Below are 23,072 nucleotides of genomic sequence, written 5' to 3' on the forward strand. Positions count from 1 at the left end.
CAGAGAGAAAATTGAATTTGTGAGGGAGTTGGGAACTGTGAATATTTCAGTAGGTAATTGAAAGAGATTTCACAAACCTATGTTTCCTTTATGTTGAAATCTGCCTTTCTAGAGTGTAAAATGCTTCAGTATAATCACTAGTATGTCAAGTCATGGCAAACATGTAGTAATAACCTTCTGAGGCATCTCACACCAAGCTGGAGGTTTCCTCTTGTGAGCACTGCTGAAGGGTTGTCCACTGTGTTACTTTCCAGCATCTTAGTAGCAAATGTAATACATTAAGTATCTTCCTCTAAAGCAATCAGAAAAGCTCCAGGGAATCATCCAGAGAGGATAGCTACTGCCATGTTTTTGTCTGATTTTTTTTAAATAAATTTATTTCATTTATTCATTTTATTTTTAAAAATTTTTGGCTGCATGGGCTCTAGACACATGGGCTTCAGTAGTTGTGGTGTGCAGGCTCAGTAGTTGTGGCGCACAGGCTGAGCCGCTCCACGGCATGTGGGATCTTCCCAGACCAGGGCTCAAACCCGTGTCCCCTGCATTGGGAGGTGGACTCCCAACCACTGCACCACCAGGGAAGCCCTGTTTTTGTCTGATTTGCCAAGAAGCAAGGAAAACTGAGCTAATAGGAATTCAGAAGTGTAGCTCTACGAAGGGTAATATGACTCCCAGGCAGCCTCTCACTCCTTCCCTGCCTGCAGTCACCACCTCACAGCCACGTTACTTGTCTACCAGCTAACCAATGCCTAAAGTTATACAATTATGAAATCCTTTATGTACTCAATACTTTGCAAACCCTTGGAGAAGACCTCACTTTCAATCTGATGAATCACTGATTCTTCAGCCTTTTGGCTCCATATCCTAACAGCAATTGTAGGATGCAACTTCAGAGCTGAATTCAGATTATTCTCATTACTTTATTAATTGATTTAAGAAATTGCTAACACATTGAGAGTTTACTTTGTGCCAGACAATATCTCATCTCTTTTTTACACTGACCCAGTGAAGGAAATATTTGCATTATCCCTATTTTGCAGATGAGGAAATGGAGGCTCAGAGAGTTTAAGCAACTTGCTCAAGGTTTCTCAGCTTGTAATTTGCAGAGCTGAGATTCAGCTTCAGGCTTTCTGATCCAGAATTGGCTTTCTTCACCAGCATAATACCCTGTACTGGCTTTCATTGGAGTAATATATCATTAGGAGAATTTGACTGGTTCATGGGCATTGGGGGGGGGGTATTATATTTCTGTTTCTTTTCTTTTCTTTCTTCCAGTTTTATTGAGATATTGTTGACATACAGCATTGAATGTTTAAGGTGTACAGTATAATGATTTGACTTGCGTACGTTGTGAAATAATTACCACAATAAGTTTAGTGAACATCCATCATCTCATATAGATAAAAAATTAAAGAAATAGAAAAAACATTTTTTTCCATGTGTTGGGAACTCTTAAGGTTTGCTCTCTTAATGGGCATTTAAAAAAATTCACATCCACATAATGGTGTCTTCTTCCTGGTCTTACTCCAAAGTCAGGTACGCAATAACATGTAAAACTCAGTGTGCCTCTCCTGGAAGAGCAGAAGGACTACAAGTGGTAATTTAAAGAAGTAAAAGTAGAAAGCCACTCAAAAGGGAGCTTTTGTTTTGCAAAGAAATTGTTTATGTGTTAAACCTCACGCTGCACTCTGCGGTATTTGCTGATGGACACAACCACTGCTATTTAACTTGATTCCCTAATCATAAAAATAATGACCGGGATTAGCCCAGTTCAATGGGGACATGCTTTCCCCAGGGCTCACAAAAGCCTTCTCTAGGGTTCCAGGCTTTCCTGGTAATGAGACATTAACTAACAAGGTTGCTATATTTCGCATTGGTAAGCAGCAGTCCTCGATTTGAAATGAAAGAAATCAAGGAAAAGAGGAAGGGTCTCTGGCCAAATGGAGGAAAGTCACCCTAACTTGATGAGCAGAACCCTGAGAACAACGGCAGGCCTCCAGAATGATGGGGAAACAGGTGTCTCTGTTTGTTGAATACTTACGTAATGGGATTCAAGGGATTGTAGCAAAAATCCATCCATTATTTTTAAGTAAAAGAACTCTTGTTTGCCTCTCAGCAGCCTGTTACTTAAAATTTAAACACTGGTATTCCTGAAACAATATATGCTCATTGTAAACATCCCAAACAATTCAATCCAGAAAAATATGTAGTAAAAAGTGAAAGCCCCCCTCCCGACCAATTTCACTTCCTCCCTAGAGGAACCCACACTCCTTGTGTATCCTTCCAAACTTTAAGAATAAACCAATGGTAAAGAAAGAATTTGACTATAATAAAACATAGTCAACTTGCTGATTATAATTAGTGCTAGCCTTTCTTTAGTGATTCAGAAGATCCTTCGAGTTTATTCTCATTAAGGGTGTCAGCTGTCACAGTACAGAAATGTGGGGATTTCTGTGTGCTTATATCCCAATAAACAGAAGCTTGTGGGAAAGTTGTGGACAAACCCCCGTTTTGGCCTCCCAGGAGGATTTGGGCTTGCTCAGACCACAGCTGATAACCTTCCTACCCATAACAGAAACGTTGAAGGTAACTAACCCTATGAACATGAGACTTTAGGAAACATTATAAAAACATTGGTTTGTAATTTAAATGATTTGGGGGATTACCTTATGTTCTATGACATAAATATAGGGTTATTTTTATTCTCTGAAGTTTGCATAACTTTATAATTTATAGGTAGATACATATACAGTACTTTATATGTGTATATAATTTTTTAAATTATACATTTATAGACAAATTTTATTTTTTTAAGCAAGAGTAGCTTTCATTTATAATTTCAGCTGGAAACAGTCTAGTCTTCTATACTTTGGAAAAAGAAAATCACTTGAGTAGTTTTCTTAAAACAAGGAAGACACCCCATACCCCATGCACTGGAAGAAGAAGCTATAAGAAGAACTTTATTTTTCTTGAGTGTGATAAGGCCAGCTCTCCAAATTCCTCTTGGTGAGTAGAGCTCTTGGGTGCATTGGATCAATCTGCATAAAGAAACTAGGAACTTTCTGGACGGAAAGGGATTGAGTCATCCCAATCCCAAAATTTCTCAAGATGCCTAGTTATAAAAACCCATGGGAGAACCCTTCTGGAAGAAACAGGACTCTTGGGAAACTAATCCAGGAAAGTAAAAGGTTAAAGGATGTTGATGATTGCAAGTTTGTCATGACTAGGCTCCCTATCACTTTTAAGTGGTCGTTCTTGCTTTGAAACTGAAAAAAAAATAGTCATCCCTCAGTATCTATGGGGAATTGGTTCCAGGACCTGTGCGGATACCAAAATGGGAGGAAGCTCAAGTCCCACAGTTGGTCCTTGGTCTGACATTCCACATCCATGGATTCAACCCACCATGGATTGTGTAGTACTGAACCATACAAGGGGACACACACAATTGAAACCCATGTTACTCATGGGTCAACTATATTTCCATATTTTAGTGATGGATCTGGATCTGAAGACATTTTGCTGCTTGTTCTTTTGTTTCAACTTCCTCAAAGGCAAATCCCTTTGGATTTCCAGTAGACTTATAATGTAGTATACTCATCTAAACCACATTGCCACATTTAAAAAATACTTTTTCAATCCAGATGAACATTTTGGGAAGTAATTCCTATGCTAAATTGGAAGCAGTATTAAATATGTTAGGATTTAATAAGTATATACTAAGCTTTAATCACAATCCCTATACCTTATTTAGAAGGTCAATAAATTTTAACTTAAAAAAAAACACAACATTGTGGGAATGGAATTGAGAGTTCAGAAATGATCCCATACAGCTGTGGTCAATTGATTTCTGACAAGGGTACCATGACTATTCAATGGGGGAAATAATTGTCTCTTTAACAAATGGTGCTGGGAAGACTGCAGTCTACATGCAGAAGAAATAAGTTGGACGCTAACCTTATACCGTGTAAAATATTAGCTCAAAATGGATCAGAGAGCTAAATATAAGAGCTGAAACTATACAACTCGTGTAAGAAAACATAGAATTAAATCTTTATGACCTTGAATTCAGCAATGGTTTCTTAGATATGACACCCAAAGCACAAGCAACAAAGAAAAAATAGATAAATTGGACTTCATCAAAATTAAAAACTTTGTGCATCAAAGGACACAATGAAAAGACAGTTTAAAGAATGGGAGAAAAGTTTTGCAAGTTGTATATCTGATAAGGGTCTAGTACCCAGAATATATATTGAATTCTTACAATTCGACAATAAAAAGACAAACAACTCAATTTTATCAAGAGCAAAGGACTTCAATAGACATTTCTCCAAAGAAGATATACCAATGGCCAACAAGCAAATGAAAAGATGCTCGATGTCGTTAGGGAAATGCACATCAAAACCACAATGAGATACCATTTTATACCCACTAGGATGGCTATGAGAATAATAATTTTAAAAATGGAAAATATGTGTTGGTAAGGATGTGAAGAACCCTCATACATTGCTGGTGAGAATATAAAATGATGCAGCTACTGTGAAAAACAATTAGTGGTTTCTCAATAAATTAATCATAAAATTACCATATGACCTAGCAATTCCACTCCTAGGTATATACTCAAAAAAAAAAAATTTGAAAATATGTGCTCAAACAAAAACTCACACACAAATGTTCATAGCAGCTCTATTAAGTATAGCCAAGGGGCTTCCCTGGTGGTGCAGTGGTTGAGAGTCCGCCTGCCGATGCAGGGGACAGGGGTTCGTGCCCCGGTCCGGGAGGATCCCACATGCCGCGGAGCGGCTGGGCCCGTGAGCCATGGCTGCTGAGCCTGCGCATCCGGAGCCTGTGCTCTGCAACGGGAGAGGCCACAACAGTGAGAGGCCCACGTACCGCAAAAAAAACCAAACAAAACAAACAACAAAAAAAGTATAGCCAAAAAGTAGAAACAACGCCAATGTTCATCAGCTGATGAATAGATAAACAAAATGTGGCATGACTATGCCATGGAATATCATTCAGGAAGTACTGAAACATGCTACAAAGTAGATAAACCTCAAAAATATTAAATGGTAAGTGAAAGACTCCAGACACAAAAGGCTACATATTATATGAGTCAATTTACATGAAATATCCAAAATAGGCAAATCCATAGAGACAGTGGATCTACACACTAAGAAGACACCATGGAGACTAAAGCAGGTAGTGGATGCCAGAGGCTGGGGAGAGAGGAGAATGGCAGGTGACTGCTTAATGCATATGCGATTCCTTCTCAGGTGATGAAAATCTTCTGGAACTAGATAGTGGTGATGGTTGCACAACATCGTAAATATACTGATGCTACTGAATTGTACACTTTAAATTGGTTAAAATGACAGATTTTATGTTATGTGCATTTTACCATAATTTTTAAAAATTGGGGTTACTTGTGACTCTATTGAAAATCCAGTGGGAGGGAAGAGAAACAGGCTCCCCAAAGTCAAATTACTATGAGAGAAGGAAGAGGTAGACTCTATTGACGGGGGGAGAACCAAAATGGAATAGCAGTGGTTCTGGTGCTGTGAGGCGGTGGATGTTGAAACCCAATTCAGTCTAGCTCTTTCAGGGACTGTGTTTGTGTCCTGGGGAGGTGGATGTGTGGGTGACTCTAAAAAGTTGAAATCAAAGAACTGCACCGATCACAGTAGGAAGCCTGGGTCCCAATGATCAGAGTAGGAAGTCACAAAACCCAACAGTGTCCCAGAAAATCAGGAGGTTGGTCCATGGCTTGGAGGCATCACTTGGATCAGCAGAGCTGGGGGCGGTTGGCCCCTTTAGACAAGCCTGTGCTCTCCTACTTGCCCTCTCCCCAGGCTCCCTTTGCTTATTTTCCTTAAATGCTAAATCCTGCAGGTATGCAAGAGTTCCATTTCTGCTGCAGTTTGTCCTGCATCTCTCCCCAGCACCCGAGATGCCAGATCCTGACTGTCAGCCCAGCCCGTCTGAGTTGTGGCCTCAAGAAGAGAGGGGCAAACAGGTCACCATTTTAGGCACCTAGGATAGACAGTGAGGGCCACTGCCTAGAAACGGGTACACTGATCTGGGCGTGCAATGGGTGACCCCCTCCCCTGCCCCAGTGCCATGTACTAATTCCTGTATAGGTAACTCTTCCCCCAGAATATAAACCTGCTACCTCATTTTTTTTGTTTTTTAAAATATTTATTTATTTATTTGGCTGCGTCAGGTCTTAGTTGTGGCGCGCGGGATCTTTTTTGCGGCACGTGGGATCTTTTTAGCTGCAGCATATGGAATCTTTAGTTGCGGCATGCATGTGGGACCTACTTCCCTGACCAGGGAACGAACCCGGGGCCCCTGCATTGGGAGCACAGAGTCATAGCCACTGGACCAGCAGGGAAGTCCCTGCTACTACCTCATTTTAAACCAATAGAGCCCATTAAACAAGGAAACCATTTTCATGAGGACATGTTTCTCATAACGTCTTGTTACCCAATGCACAGAGCCAAACAAACTGAAATGTCGTAGTTTGGAGCAGAGAAAGGTTTATTGCAGGGCCATGCGAGGAGACGGGTGGCTTGTGCCCTCCAAACCCCGAATTCCTCAAAGGGTGTCAGCAAAGCACTTTTAAAGGCAAGGTGAGGGAGGGCTGTGGTTAGTTGTTGCAAACTTCTTGGTGTAGAAATCCTTTGTTCTTACATACGTCCATGTAGGTCAGGTCACAATGTTCCTGTAAACCTCCAATAAGACAAATGTTATTCTCTGTTCTCCCACTTTTTATCTCTATATATGATTGGACTCTTAAAGGGCAAAGCCTTGAGAATGAGTTATCCTGTATATTTCAGCCTATAGGCAACATCCTTTTTTTTTAATTTATTTATTTTATTTATTTTATGTTTGGCTGTGTTGGGTCTTTGTTGCTGCGCGTGGGCTTTCTCTAGTTGCAGTGAGCAGGGGCTTCTCTTGTTGTGGATCACGGGCTCTAGGCGCGCGGACTTCAGTAGCTGTGCCACGTGGGCTCAGTAGTTGTGGCGCACGGGCTTAGTTGCTCCACAGCATGTGGGATCTCCCCAGACCAGGGCTCAAACCTGTGTCCCCTGCATTGGCAAGTGGATTCTTAATCACTGCACCACCAGGGAATTCTGATAGGCAACATCCTTTTACAAAAGATGCAGAACCAGCACAACTAAGCACAGGAAACAGAGCACAAAGATTAAAGTAAAAGGAACAGATCTAATATGGAGTCAGATTTGTTCTTCCCTATTACAGCATTCTCACAGCATTCTTTGGGACTTTAACATATCTTTCAAAATACATATATCAATAAAATATATAAAGTCACTCAGTTCCAGTCTTGGAATCCATGCTGTGAGGAGTGCCTCTGCCAGCATGTGGGGAGTAGTAAGATGAAGTGGGAAGGGGAGAGTGGGAGCAGCTGTGAGCCTTCTGTGCCTCCTCTGCTTTCTCACCCCTCTGCACCTTTCTGCAGGCTGGTGTCTCTCCCCAGGACACCATGACACTCCATTCACCTCCTCTCCACGGCCAACTCCACTTCATCCTTCCACACTCAGCCCAGAGGCCATCTCCTCCGTGAAGGCTTTCCTGACCTCTCCAGGCTGAGTCCGCTGCCCCCTCTGTGTTCTCTTGTACTCGCCGATATCCTTACTCTTATCACACCTTGTTGATCTTGCTCCTGTGTCTCCTACTAGACTTTTTTTTAATTTTATTTTATTAAAAAAATTTTTTTAACATCTTTATTGGAGTATAATTGCTTTACAATGGTGTGTTGGTCTCTGCTTTATAACAAAGTGAATCAGCTATACGTATACATATATCCCCATATCTCCTCCTTATTGCGTCTCCCTCCCACCCTCCCTATCCCACCCCTCTAGGTGGTCACAAAGCACTGTGCTGATCTCCCTGTGCTATGCGGCTGCTTCCCACTAGCTATCTGTTTTACATTTGGTAGTGTATTTTTATCCATGCCACTCTCTAACTTCATCCCAGCTTACCCTTCCCCCTCCCTGTGTCCTCAAGTCCATTCTCTATATCTGTGTCTTTATTCCTGTCCTGCCTCTAGGTTCATCAGAACCTTTATTTTTTCTTTTTTCAGATTCCATATATATGTGTTAGCATACGGTATTTGTTTTTCTCTTTCTGACTTACTTCACTCTGTATGACAGACTCTATGTCCATCCACCTCACTACAGATAACTCAGTTTCGTTTCTTTTTATGGCTGAGTAATATTCCATTGTATATATGTGCCACATCTTCTTTATCCATTCATCTGTCACGGGACACTTAGGTTGCTTCCATGTCCTGGCTATTGTAAATAGTGATGCAATGAACATTGTGGTACATGACTCTTTTAAAATTATGGCTTTCTCAGGGTATATAAGAAATCTCTCAGTAGTGAGATTCCTGGGTCATGTGGTAGTTCTGTTTTTAGTTTTTTAAGGAACGTCCGTACTGTCCTCCACAGTGGCTGTATCAATTTACATTCCCACCAACAGTGCAAGAGAGTTCCCTTTTCTCCACACCCTCTCCAGCATTTATTGTTTGTACATTTTTTTTTTTTTTTTTTTTTTGCGGTACGCAGGCCTCTCACTGTCGTGGCCTCTCCCGTTGCGGAGCACAGGCTCCAGATGCGCAGGCTCAACAGCCATGGCTCATGGGCCCAGCCGCTCTGCGGCACATGAGATCTTCCCAGACCGGGGCACGAACCCATGTCCCTTGCATCGGCAGGTGGACTCTCAACCACTGTGCCACCAGGGAAGCCCTGTAGATTTTTTTGATGATGGCCATTCTGAATGGTGTGAGGTGATACCTCACTGTAGTTTTGATTTGTATTTCTCTAATGATTAGTGATGTTGAGCATCCTTTCACGTGTTTGTTAGCAATCTGTATAACTTCTTTGGAGAAATGTTTATTTAGGTCTACTGCCCTTTTTCTTTTCTTTTTTTTTTTTTGTGGTACGCAGGCCTCTCACTCTTGTGGCCTCTCCCGTTGCGGAGCACAGGCTCCAGATGCGCAGGCTCAGCAGCCATGGCTCACGGGCCCAGCCACTCCACGGCATGTGGGATCTTCCCGGACCAGGGCACGAACCCGTGTCCCCTGCATCGGCAGGTGGACTCTCAACCACTGCACCACCAGGGAAGCCCTACTGCCCATTTTTGGATTGGGTTGTTTGTTGTTTTGATATTGAGATGCATGAGCTGCTTGTATATTTTGGAGATTAATCCTTTGTTAATTGCTTTGTTTGCAAATATTTTCTCCCATTCTGAGGGTTGTCTTTTCGTTTTGTTTATGGTTTCCTTTGCTGTGCAAAAGCTTTAGGTTTCATTAGGTCCCATGTGTTTATTTTTGTTTTTATTTCCATTACTCTAGGAGGTGGATCAAAAGGATCTTGCTGTGATTTATGTCATAGAGTGTTCTGCCTATATTTTCCCCTAAGAGTTTTACAGTGTCTGGCCTTACATTTAGGTCTTTAATCCGTTTTGAGTTTACTTTCATGTGTGGTGTTAGGAAGTGTTCTAATTTCATTCTTTTACATGAGCTGTCTTTTTTTCCCAGCACCACTTATTGAAGAGGCTGTCTTTTCTCCATTGTATATTCTTGCCTCCTTTATCAAAGATAAGGTGACCATATGTGCGTGGGTTTATCACTGGGCTTCTATACTGTTCTATTCATCTATATTTCTGTTTTTGTGCCAGTACCATACTGTCTTGATTACTGTAGCTTTGTAGTATAGTCTGAAGTCAGGGAGCCTGATTCCTCCACCTCCGTTTTTCTTTCTCAAGATTGCTTTGGCTATTCGGGGTCTTTTGTGTTTCCATACAAATTGTGAAATTTTTTGTTCTAGTTCTGTGAAAAATGCCATTGGTAGTTTGATAGGGATTGCATTGAATCTGTAGATTGCTTTGGGTAGTATAGTCATTTCACAATGTTGATTCTTCTAATCATGGTATATCTCTCCATCTGTTTGTATCATCTTTAATTTCTTTCATCACTGTCTTACAGTTTTCTGCATATGGGTCTTTTGTCTCCTTAGGTAGGTTTATTCCTAGGTATTTTATTCTTTTTGTTGCAGTGGTAAATGGGAGTGTTTCCTTAATTTCTCTTTCAGATTTTTCGTCATTAGTGTATAGGAATGCAAGAGGTTTCTGTGCATTGATTTTGTATCCTGCTACTTTACCAAATTCGTTGATTAGCTCTAGTAGTTTTCTGGTAGCATCTTTAGGATTCTCTATGTATAGTGTCATGTCATCTGCAAACAGTGACAGTTTTACTTCTTCTTTTCTGATTTGGATTCTCTTTATTTTTTTTCTTCTCTGATCACCATAGCTAAAACTTCCAAAACTATGTTGAATAATAATGGTGAGAGTGGGCAACCTTGTCTTGCTCCTGATCTTAGTGGAAATGGTTTCAGTTTTTCACCATTGTGAATGATGTTGGCTGTGGGTTTGTCATATGTGGGCTTTATTATGTTGAGGTAAATTCCCTCTATGCCTACTTTCTGGAGAGTTTTTATTATAAATGGGTGTTGAATTTTGTCAGAAGTTTTTTCTGCATCTATTGAGATTATCATATGGTTTTTATCCTTCATTTTGTTAATATGGTGTATCGCATTGATTGATTTGTGTATATTGGAGAATCCTTGCATTCCTGGGATAAACCCCACTTGATCATGGTGTATGATCCTTTTAATGTGCTATTGGATTCTGTTTGCTAGTATTTTGTTGAGCATTTTTGCATTTAAGTTAATCAGTGATATTGGCCTGTAGTTTTCTTTTTTTGTGACATCTTTGTCTGGTTTTGGTATCAGGGTGGTGGTGGCCTCATAAAATGAGTTTGGGAGTGTTCCTCCCTCTGCTATATTTTGGAAGAGTTTGAGAAGGATGGGTGTTAGCTCTTCTCTATATCTTTGATAGAATTCACCTGTGAAGCCATCTGGTCCTGGGCTTTTGTTTGTTGGGAGATTTTTAATCACAGTTTCAATTTCAGTGCTTGTGATTGGTCTGTTTATATTTTGTATTTCCTCCTGGTTAAGTTTTGGAAGGTTGTGCTTTTCTAAGAATTTGTCCATTTCTTCCAGGTTGTCCATTTTATTGGCATATATTTGCTTGTAGTAATCTCTCATGATCCTTTGTATTTCTGCGGTGTCGGTTGTTACTTCTCCTTTTTCATTTCTAATTCTGTTGATTTGAGTCTTCTCCCTTTTTTTCTTGATGAGTATGGCTAGTGATTTATCAATTTTGTTTATCTTGTCAAAGAACCAGCTTTTAGTTTTACTGATCTTTGCTATTCTTTCCTTCATTTCTTTTTCATTTGTTTCTGATCTGATCTTTATGATTTCTTTCCTTCTGCTAACTTTGGGGTTTTTTTGTTCATCTTTCTCTAATTGCTTTAAGTGTAAGGTTAAGTTGTTTACTTGAGATTTTTCTTGTTTCTTGAGGTAGGATTGTATTGCTATAAGCTTCCCTCTTAGAACTGCTTTTGCTGCATCCCATAGGTTTTGGGTCATCGTGTTTTCACGTCATTTGTTTCTAGGTATGTTTTGATTTCCTCTTTGATTTCTTCAGTGATCTCTTAGTTATTTAGTAGTGTACTGTTTAGCCTCCATGTGTTTGTATTTTTTACAGTTTTTTTCCTGTGATTGATATGTAGTCTTATAGTATTGTGGTTGGAAAAGTTACTTGATATGATTTCAATTTTCTTAATTTTACCAAGGCTTGATTTGTGACCCAAGATATGATCTATCCTGGAGAATGTTCCATGAGCACTCGAGAAGAAAGTGTATTGTGTTGTTTTTGGATGGAATGTCCTATAAATATCAATTAAGTTCATCTGGCTTACTGTGTCATTTAAAGCTTGTGTTTTCTTATTTATTTTCATTTTGGATGATCTGTCCATTGGTGAAAGTGAGGTGTTAAAGTCCCCTACTATTATTGTGTTACTGTCGATTTCCCCTTTTATGGCTGTTAGCATTTACCTTATGTATTGAGGTGCTCCTATGTTGGGTGCATATATATTTATAATTGTTATATCTTCTTCTTGGATTGATCCCTTGATCGTTATGTAGTGTGCTTCCTTGTCTCTTGTAACATTCTTTAAAGTCTATTTTATCTGATATGAGTATTGCTACTCCAGCTTTCTTTTGATTTCCATTTGCATGGAATATCTTTTTCCATCCCCTCACTTTCAGTCTGTATGTGTCCCTAGGTCTGAAGTGGGTCTCTGTAGGCAGCATATATACGGGTCTTGTTTTTGTATCCATTCAGCCAGTCTGTGTCTTTTGGTTGGAGCATATAATCCATTTACATTTAAGGTAATTATCGATATGTATGTTCCTATTACCATTTTCTTAATTGTTTTGGGTTTGTTTTTGTAGGTCTTTTTCTTCTCTTGTTTCCTGCCTAGAGACATTCCTTTAGTATTTGTTGTAAAGCTGGTTTGGTGGTGCTGAATTCTCTTAACTTTTGCTTGTTTGTAAAGGTTCTAATTTCTCCATTGAATCTGAATGAAATCCTCGTTGGGTAGAGCAATCTTGGTTGTAGGTTTTTCCCTTTCATCACTTTAAATATGCCTGCCACTCCCTTCTGGCTTGCAGAGTTTCTGCTGAAAGATCAGCTGTTAACCTTATGGGTTATTTATTTGTTACTTTTGCCTTGCAGCTTTTAATATGTTTTCTTTGTATTTAATTTTTGATAGTTTGATTAATATGTGTCTTGGTGTGTTTCTCCTTGGAGTTATCCTGTATGGGACTTTCTGTGCTTCCTGGGCTTGATTGACTATTTCCTTTTCCATATTAGGGAAGTTTTCAACTATAATTCCTTCAAATATTTTCTCAGTCCCTTTCTTTTTCTCTTCTTCTTCTGGGACCCCTATAATTCGAATGTTGGTGCGTTTAATGTTGTCCCAGAGGTCTCTGAGACTGTCCTCAATTCTTTTCATTCTTTTCTTTTTATTCTACTGTGTGGCAGTTATTTCCACTATTTTGTCTTCCAGGTCACTTATCCGTTCTTCTGCCTCAGTTATTCTGCTATTGATTCCTTCTGGAGAATTTTAAATTTCATTTATTGTGTTTTTCATCATTGTTTGTTTGCTCTTTAGTTCTTCTAGGTCCTTGTTAAACCTTTCTTTTATTTGTCCATTCTATTTCCACGATTTTGGGTCACCTTTACTATCATTACTCTGAATTCTTTTTCAGGTAGACTGTCTATTTCCTCTTCATTTGTTTGATCTGGTGGGTTTTTACCTTGCTCCGTCATCTGCTGTGTGTGTCTCTGTTTTCTCATTTTGTTTAACTTACTGTGTTTGGGGTCTCTTTTTCACAGGCTGCAGGTTCGTAGTTCCCATTGTTTTTGGTGTCTGCCCTCAATGGGTAAGGTTGGTTCAGTGGCCTGTGTAGGCTTCCTTGTGGAGGGGACTGGTGCCTGTGTTCTGGTGGATGAGGCTGGATCTTGTCTTTCTGGTGGGCAGGACCGCATCTGGTAGTGTGTTTTGGGGTGTCTGTGAACTTAGTATGGTTTTAGGCAGCTTCTCTGCTAATGGGTGGTGGTGTGTTTCTGTCTTGCTAGTTGTTTGGGTATCCAGCACTGGAGCTTGCTGGCCGTTGGGTGGAGCTGGGTCTTAGCATTGAGATAGAGATCTCTGAGAAGCTCTTGCCAATTGATATTACATGGGGCCAGGAGGTCTCTGGTGGTCCAATGTCCTGAATTCAGCTCTCCCACCTTAGAGGCTCAGGCCTGACACCAGGCTGGAGCACCAAGACCCTGTCATCCACAGAGCTCAGAAGAAAAGGGAGGGAAAAAAAAGAAAGAAAAAAAAAGATAAATAAATTAAAAGAAATTATTAAAATACAAAAATAATTTTTAAAAAGAGGAGAGCAACCAAACCAATAAACAAATCCACCAGTAATAACAAGTGCTAAAAACTAAACTAAGATAAACATAAAAATCGGAAACAAATCAGTCGCAGACAGCAAACCCAAGTCTACAGTTTCTCCCAAAGTCCACCGCCTCAATTTTGGGACAGTTCGTTGTCTATTCAGGTATTCCATAGATGCAGGGTACATCAAGTTGATTGTTGGGATTTAATCTGCTCCTGAGACTGCATGGAGAGATTTCCCTTTCTCGTCTTTGTTTGCACATCTCCTGGGGTTCAGCTTTGGTTTTGGCCCCGTGTCTGTGTGTAGGTCGCCCTCAGGCATCTGTTCCCTGCCCGGACAAGACGGGGTTAAAGCAGCAGCTGATTAGGGCACTCTTGCTCTCTCAGGCCAGGGGGAGGGAGGGGTAGGGTAGTAATAATTGGAATGCCGGTTGAGCCTGTGGTGGCAGAGACTAGCATTAGGTTGCAACAGCCTGAGGCACGCCGTGTGTTCTCCCAGGGAAGTTGTCCCTGGATCACGGGACCCTGGCAGTGGCGGGCTGCACAGGCTCCCACGTGGTGGCGGGGGGGAGGTGTGGATAGTGACCTGTGCTTGCACACGGGCTTCTTGGTGGCAGCAGCAGCAGCGTTAGCATTTCATGCCCATCTCTGGGGTCTGAGCTGATCATCAGCAGCGTTAGCATTTCATGCCCATCTATGGGGTCTGAGCTGATAGACACGGCTTGCGCCCGTCTCTGGAGCTCGCTTAGGCAGTGCTCTGCCTTCTGTGGGCACATGGGGAAGGAATCCCCTTTCATCACGCACCCTGAAACAATGGTCTCTTGCCTCTTAGGCAGGTCCAGACTTTTTCCTGGACTCCCTCCCGGCTAGCTGTGGTGCACTATCCCCCTTCAGGCTGTGTTCACCAACCCCAGTCCTCTCCCTGGGATCCGACTGAAGCCCGAGCCTCAGCTCCCAGCCCCCGCCCATCCCATCCGGGGAGCAGACAAGCCTCTCAGGCTGGTGAGTGCCGGTCGGCACCGATCCTCTGTGCGGGAATCTCTCTGCTTTGTCCTCTGCACGCCTGTTGCTGCGCTCTCCTCCGTGGCTCTGATGCTTTCCCCCAACCCCCTGTCTCCACCAGTGAAGGGGCTTCCTAGTGTGTGGAAACTTTTCCTCCTTCACAGCTCCCTCCCAGAGGTGCAGGTCCCGTCTCTATTCTTTTGTCTCTGTTTTTTCTTTTTTCTTTTGCCCTACCCAGGTATGTGGGAATTTTCTTGCCTTTTGGGAAGTCTGAGGTCTTCTGCCAGCGTTCAGTTGGTGTTCTGTAGGAGTTGTTCCACATGTAGATGTATTTTTGATGTATTTGTGGGGAGGAAGGTGATCTCCACGTCTTACTCCTCCACCATCTTGAAGGTCCCCTCCTACCAGACTCTTAAGTCCCTTAAGGGAAATTGGAACAGTCTGCCTACATTTGAATCCACCATTTCCTAGCTCCAAGACTCGGCAAGCCACTTAAACTCAGTTTCCTTATCTGTAAAATGGAGATAATCATTTCTGCCTGGTTTTGATAGTTAAAATTTGTAAAACATTTAAACAATGCCCGGGACATAAGTGTTCAATAAATATGTTATATTAGTAATTTAAAAATAATAACAATAATCATTATTACAATTACCATTAATTATCTCTTTATTCTCAATGTCTAGCACAAAGCGCAGTATACAGTAGGCACTCAGTCAATCAAATGAAACTGTGGTTAATGCATTACCTGTGATTAATCCAGAACTCTGCTGTCCTGTACAATAGCCACCAGCTCTGTGTGGCTTCTGAGCACTTAAAATGTGTCTAGTCCAGATTAAGATGCTCTGTAAGTATAAAATACATACCAGAGGTTGAAGCCTTGGTATAGAAAACAGAAAGTAAAATATCTCATAAATTATATTTTATACTGATTACATGTTGAAATTATATTATTTTGTATCTTTTAGGTTAAGTAAGATATACTCTTAAAAATAATCCTGCCACTTTATTTTCACTTTTTAAAACAAGATTGCAATAGAACTACCATATAATCCAACAATTCCACTTCTGGGTATTTACCTTAAGAAAACAAAAACATTAATTCAGAAAGATACGGGAGGGACTTCCCTGGTGGTAGAGTGGTTAAGAATCCACCTTCCAATGCAGGGGATGCGGTTTCGATCCCTGGTTGGGAAGCTAAGAACCCACGTGCTGTAGGGCAACTAAGCCCACACACCACAACTACAGAGCCCATGCGCCCTGGAGCCTGCACACCACAGCTAGAGAGCCCGCGCACGGCAATGAAAGATCCCGCGGGCCGCAACTAAGCCCTGACACAGCCAAAAATAAAATAAATAAATATTTAAAAAAAAAAAAAAAAAGATATGGGAATTCCCTGGCAGTCCAGTGGTTAGGGCTCCACGCTTTCACTGCTGAGGGCTGGGGGTTCCATCCCTGGTTGGGGAACTGTGTTCACTGCAGCATTATTTACAATGGCCAAGATATGGAAGCAGCTGAAGTGTCCATTAATAGATTAATGAATAAAGATGTGGAATATATATCTCTTCTGTCTCTGTGTCACATTTTGGTAATTCTTGCAATATTTCAAACTTTTTCATTATTATTTGTTATGGTGATCTGTGATCAGTGATCTTTTGACATTATTATTGTAATTATTTTTTTGTTTTGTATTTTTTAATTAAGGGAGGTACATTGGTATTTTTAGACATAATGTTGCACACTTAATAGACTACAATATAGTGTAAACATAGCTTTTATATGCACTGGGAAACCAAACAATTTGTGCCACTCGCTTTATTTCAATATTTCCTTTATTGCTGTGGTTTAGAACTGAACCTGAAATATCTCCAAGGTATGCCAATATTACTCAGCCATAAAAAAAGAATGAAATCTTGCCATTTGTGACAACATGGAAGGATCTAGAGGGTATTAGGCTAAGTGAAATAAGTCAGACAAAAAAGACAAATACGGTATGATTTCACTTATATGTGGAATCTAAAAAAACAAATGAACAAACAAAACAGAAACAGACTCACAGATACAGAGAACAAACTGGCATTTGCAGAGGGGAGGTGAGGAGGGGGATGGGCAAAATATGTGATGGGGATTAAGAAGTACAAACTTCCGGTTATAAAATAAATTAGTCACAGGGATGTACTATACAGCATAAAGAGTATAGTCAGTAATACTGTAATAATTTTGTATGGCAACAGATGGTTTCTAGGCGTATTATGGTGATCATTTCATAATGTATTTAAATGTCAAATCACTATGTTGTACACCTGAAACTAACATAATATTGCATGTCAATTATACTTCAATAAATGAATATTTAAAAAAATAATAAGATGAGACTGCAAGGAAATTTAAAATTTCACATGTGATTTCATTATATTTCTATTGGACAGCACAGATCTAGAAAGCTCTCAGCCTACCATTAGTGTAGCAAACCTTCATCCGACCTCATTTACTTTCAAATATTATATAAGCTTTAGGAGTATAGATAATTCGTTTAGAACAATGATTCATTTAGAATCAAAAGTACATCCAGGTGGTTTGTAAAGGATTTTCCTTGCAGGGTTACAAGCTAATGTGTAAAAGTATGTAGAAAGAGAACTAAAGCTTTGGGGGAATTTTCCAGGTGCGCTGTGATCCTGAGATTCAAGAATTGCGTAAGTGGCAGAAGAAACTGCGTGAGGACAAGCACATCCGCCAGCGAGTCAAAATTTTCTGGGCCAAGCAAGAGCAGAAAGGTGAGTTGTTTGATTCACAGCCCTTGGTTTATTCAGGAAAAGCCTGAGTCTTACCCCAGGCTCAAGAAGGAAGCCCTCTGAGGTTTTATAAGGTCCCTATATCTGCGCGGGACTCCATTGGGGGTAGGGGAGGTGGCAGCATGTTAAGATTCAGCTTTGGAATGACAATATAATTGACATGGCCATTCCCGTCACTCAGGGACACATTCAGTGTCATCCCATGTCTGCAGGTCTCTTTTTTTAGCTGCAAGACAACAAGAATAACTCACCATTTTGGAGTCACAGTGCCCATCAATGTGATGGGTAGTTTTTCTTCTAAGCTGTTGATTGTGTGTCTGAACTCAAGCGGTGTTTTATGCCATCCTCTCCCCTTTTCTGAGAAATTAAACACATACACACATTGAAGTATTAAGAATAAGAGAACAAGCACCCATCACCTGTCATGTACAAGTGTCACAATTTTGTCCTATTTGCTTCCCTTCTTTATTTTTAAACTTTAAGTTACTACATATTCGTGGTAGGAAAATTAGACAAACAAAAAACAAAAGGGGGGTGAAAATCAGAAATCTCACCACTGTTAAAATTTTGGTGCACATCCTGCTATACTTTTTCAGTACAAAAAGATGCAAAAAAATATATATTCATATATTATTAAAAATGGGTTTTTACGTTGTTACAAGTACATCTGTATATTCTGTTATATCATCTACCCTGTCACTAAACATACTCAGAACATCATTCGGTCAGCACTAGAGAGTGGCATCATGACTTTTCTTTTTTGGCTGCATTGGGTCTTCGTTGCTGTGCGCGGGCTTTCTCTGATTGTGGCGAGCGGCGGCTGCTCTTCATTGCGGTGCATGGGCTCTAGACGCGCGGGCTTCGGTAATTGTGGCACATGGGCGTAGTAGTTGTGGCTTGCAGGCTCTAGAGCACAGGCTCAGTAGTTGTGGCGCACGGGCTTAGTTGCTCTGCGGCATGTGGGATCTTCCCGGACCGGGGCTCGAACCTGTGTCCCCTGCATTGGCAGGTGGGTTCTTAACCACTGCGCCACCAGGGAAGCCCCATCATGACGTTTAATGGCTGTGTGGTATGAATTTAGCATCACTTATTTAACCAACAACATGGAATGAGATTCGTGGTATATTAACAAGTGGAAGAAAGTTGCAGAACCATACATTTTCATTCATATTAAAAATATATACAGGGAAACAGAGAGATGTCTAAACAGCCTGGAAGAATACTTTAATGGTAGTTTCCTTTAGGAATTAGGGCTAGGGGGAATCTTGCACTGTTGGAATCTTTTAAATAAGTGCAGTACTTTACAATTATGAAAACCAATGGAAAAAAAATGATCATAGCTACCTCGGCAGCGTACAGGCCATCGCACTCTTCACCATCCGTGCTCTGACCTCCCCACCCTCCCCGTCCCTGTCCGCCTTCACTAGGCTGCAGCTCCTCTAGTCTCTCTCGTTCTGCCATATGCCAATGCCTTCCTCACCTCTGGGACTCTGCACTTTCTATTCCTTTCCTGCCAAATCATCCTTTCCCAGCTCCTGTATGGCCATTTTTTCTCACCCTCCAGGCCTGGGGACATTACCGCCTCAGAGGGGCCTTCCCAAGTTGCCCTGCCTAAAGGGAAAAGGAAAAATATTGAGCCATCTCAGCGTGGTGGAGTCTAAACAAAAGTTTTCTTTTTTGCCCAGAAACTGTCTTCAACCCTGTTCTCTCGAATCTCTTTCCAGTTCCTGCTTGGCATATTGGTTAGATTCCATGTCTTTTAAGTATGTTCTGATTTCATAAAGTCCAGTCTACTTAAAAATCTCAATCTCAGATCCAATTTAATGCTTACTCACCCGCCTCTGCCCTGCCTCAGTGGGGTTGGGAGTGGGGGAAGGAATTGTCTGATCTTTCACACGTCCACCTTTTTCTCTTCAGAGCCACTTACTCCTTCGGTGGGTTTGGGTGGGAGGGAGGCAGATCCAAGGGGCATCTCCTCTGCACTTCCTGTTGTGACCCTCTCTTGGCTGCTGCCGCTTCTCTGGCTGAGACTGCGTGGCCACCCATGTCTTGTGGGCAGGCATCCCCTTGCTGGCTCACTGACTCCTGTGTTTCACATGAGCTCTTCCTCAGGGGAGACAACACGTGGCAGAACCCCCTGTAGGGATCTGGCTCTGTCTCTCCCTTTTCTACCACCACCCGGACCCCACCTCTGCCAGTCCACTCCCAGCCTTTTGCTCCTGGGGTCTCCTTACCCAGTGGCCAGCCCTCTCGGGTGGGGCAATGGAAAGATAGTTCAGGTTACCTCCCAGCATCCACTTGACGCAGAGGAAACCAGCGGTGGACACGCAGGCTTCTCCACTGCCCCACCCCAGCGTGTCCCCAGTTCACACTGAATCTGCTCTAACAGGCACAGTAGAATGAGGTGTACTGTAAATCTGCCCTTAAAGGAGATGACCAACCAGATGATGAAGCACCCCCATTCTTTTCGAGTTGTTCTCTTGGCTCTTCCCACCCTTGTCTTAGGGCTTCGGTGGTAGAAGCACCCACTCTTGTCTAAGAGAAGAGAGAAAAGCAAGCACTCTCCTTTAGGACAGATTCTCAATCTTTTTGGACTGTGAACCAGTAAGAAATAGTTTTATGTCACAATTTAGTACATATGAATGTACAGATGGTTTCACATATACCTAGCTAAAACAAAAGTTTTATAAAAAAATTACCTTATATGTAATACCCTTTGGTATTTTCTAGTCTTTTGAGTTTTTAATTTTGTTAATGCTGGACATGACTCAGTAAATTTATTTCATGGCCCACTAATGTGTCTTGGCCCATGGTTTGAAGCACACTGAATTGATTCACTACTCCACATCTCCTACAGTTTCTTCTCCCCCTTTCCTACCCATAGTCATCCGCTTAAGTAATGGTTAGGCCCCTTCTTCATAAACAGTTCTCAATATTGGCTGCATATTTGAATCACCTCAGGAGCTTTCTAAAAATACTAATGCTATTGACTGAAAACCCTAGAAGCAATGAGCATTCCTAGTGCCCAGATCTTGGTTTCTAAGTACCCCTCATTCTAAATGGAATTAGGTTGGGTTTTTGTTTTGTTTTGTTTTTTTTGAGAAATGGTTGATTCCAGGGCTGGGGCAAGGAAAGTAGAAGAGCTTAGAATGTCTTTTGCCAGAAAATAAAGAAGCCTCAAAAAATTGATGGGAAAAGAATACAGGCTCCAGCTTGAAGGGAGTCTCACTGGGCAAATCTGGGACAATTTAAGCATCAAAATTAACATCAGAATTTAAGCATGAAAATCAACAGTGACTGTAATGAACTCATTGACTAAAAAAAAAAAAATCCAAATATCCATATGGATACCAAATAAACAAATAAATGTGAGAGAAGAGGAAGCTTTTCTCCCACATTAGAATGCCAACTAATACATTTAGCAGTATAATGAAATTTAAGTCACCATTTTATAACCATGTTAGTGAATTAATTGGCTCAGGCAACAATCATCAATAGATGCTAAACCGCTGCGTGAACGTTTGATGAGGAACCTGATATTCATAGTCTGAAAATATCTCTTCACAAGGCAGAGCCTTTAACACACGGGGGAAAATAGTAACTTTGCATGAGAGAAACCTGGCAGAGCCGCCTTAACCGAGTGTTGGAGATTAATGTCACCAATAACGGGACAAACTGACATCACATGCCTTCCGGTATGAGGTACTGAGGAAGACACTCATCACAGACGCTTATGCACAACTCCTGTAAAAAATGCACTACTTGAATCTAATCATGAGGAAACATCAGATCCACCCAAATTGAGGATACACTCCAAAGTAACTGATCTGGACTCTTCAAAAATGCCAATGTCAAGGAAGCCAAAAAGATGAAAGGAGACCAAAGAGATGTGACAGCTGAATGCCGTGCATGACCTTGGATTGAATCTCGGATGGGGAAAAATGCTATAAAAGACATTATCGAGACAGTTAACAAACTTTGAGTATGGGCTTTATATTAGACAGTGGTATGTAGCACTATTAAGTTTCCTGATTTTGATCAATGTTCTTGGGCTATATCAGAAACCTCTTCATTCTTAAGATGCATGATGAAGGTTTTAGGGATCAAGGGATATGATATGCAGCTTAATCCCCAATGATTCAGAAAAATATAATTTATAAAACACATGCACACATATACGTATACACACAGAGAGAAAATGATCAAGTATAAACAATGGCGAATCTGAGAGTTCTTTGGATGACTATTGCAACTTTTCTGTAAATTCAAAATTACAAGATAAAAAAATACCAGTGCCTCATCTCCAGAAATTCCAACTTGATGGGGATGGGCCCTGGGCGTCCACGTTACTGTAAAGTTTCCCCAGTTCTAATGGTCAGCCAGAGTTGCGACCCTAAGGAGGTGCTAGATCCCCAGTGGTTTGTGTTCTCTTTAAAATGTAGAGTCCTCTAGGCCCGAGTGTCCTACTGATGCATGATTGTACTTCCGTTATTTGCTGACTTTGCAGTTACATGCCTTCCTCACTAAAGTGTAAGCTCCATGTGGACGAAGGCCTCATCCTCATGCAGTGCTGGCACAAAGTGAGCACCAAATAAATTTTGGTTGAATGAATAAATGAGGGAATGAATGAATGGATGGAGTTCTGAGGCTTGTATGAGTCCACATACAGACAGAGCCTGGTACAGAGCAGGAGCTCATCAAATTGGCGGTCTTGGTGTCCCTTGTTAAGAAGCAATTTGAGCTGTAACTGTTTGGCAGGCTTGTCTGTGTACAACTGCCGGTTCATTTCACTTAAAATTGGAAGACAGTCAGGGCTGTAATCAGTTTAAAGGTTAGGAAAAGTGCAGCATGCCTATTTATTTCTGTTGTTACTTATTTTTTTGAGTTGATTTGCCGTTGGTTCGCTGATTGGTTTGGCTTGCTGTGTATAAGGGAGCACAGGCTGGATTTAACTCTGTGATCCAGCTAGCAGTGGAGGGCAAAGTGAAAGAGGTCCCACCTCGGCCACCTGCTGCCCATGTCCCTTGCTGCTTTTCCACCTTCTGAGGGTTCCAGAAGGAACAGTGCTTTCCAAAAAAGATGAGGTTTTCAGTAAATGCCCCAATGTGAACTCAGGGGTAAATTTCCCATTTATGATGAGACTGTGAAATGGTCTTCAGGAAAAATGTCAGTTCTAAACACCATCCCCAGATCTGTGGTCAGTTTGGAAAGAAGTCAATACAGCACAGTTGGTAAAGGACTGGGCTTTGGAGTTGGCCAGAGTTGCCCTTGGAATCCTTTTACTTTTATCTGTGTGACCCTGATCTAGTTAACTTCATTGAGCCTCAGTATTCCCATGTGCAAAATGGGAATAATAATAGTCCTGTCTCATACAGTTGTTAAAGGATTGCAAGAGA

At 41.2% G+C, this 23,072-nt stretch overlaps 1 protein-coding gene across 2 annotated transcripts in view; it reads left to right on the top strand.

Moving 5' to 3' along the window:
• Positions 1 to 23,072, top strand: part of IQCK (IQ motif containing K) — a 125,767-nt gene that overhangs the window by 76,930 nt on the left and 25,765 nt on the right. For both annotated transcript variants that reach the window (XM_032605537.1, XM_032605538.1), the window contains one exon: positions 17,547 to 17,658. In XM_032605537.1, coding sequence (XP_032461428.1) covers positions 17,547 to 17,658 — 112 coding nt within the window. The remainder of the gene's footprint in view (positions 1 to 17,546; positions 17,659 to 23,072) is intronic.

This window comes from Phocoena sinus, chromosome 15 (assembly GCF_008692025.1).
Source record: "Phocoena sinus isolate mPhoSin1 chromosome 15, mPhoSin1.pri, whole genome shotgun sequence".
NCBI lineage: Eukaryota > Metazoa > Chordata > Mammalia > Artiodactyla > Phocoenidae > Phocoena > Phocoena sinus.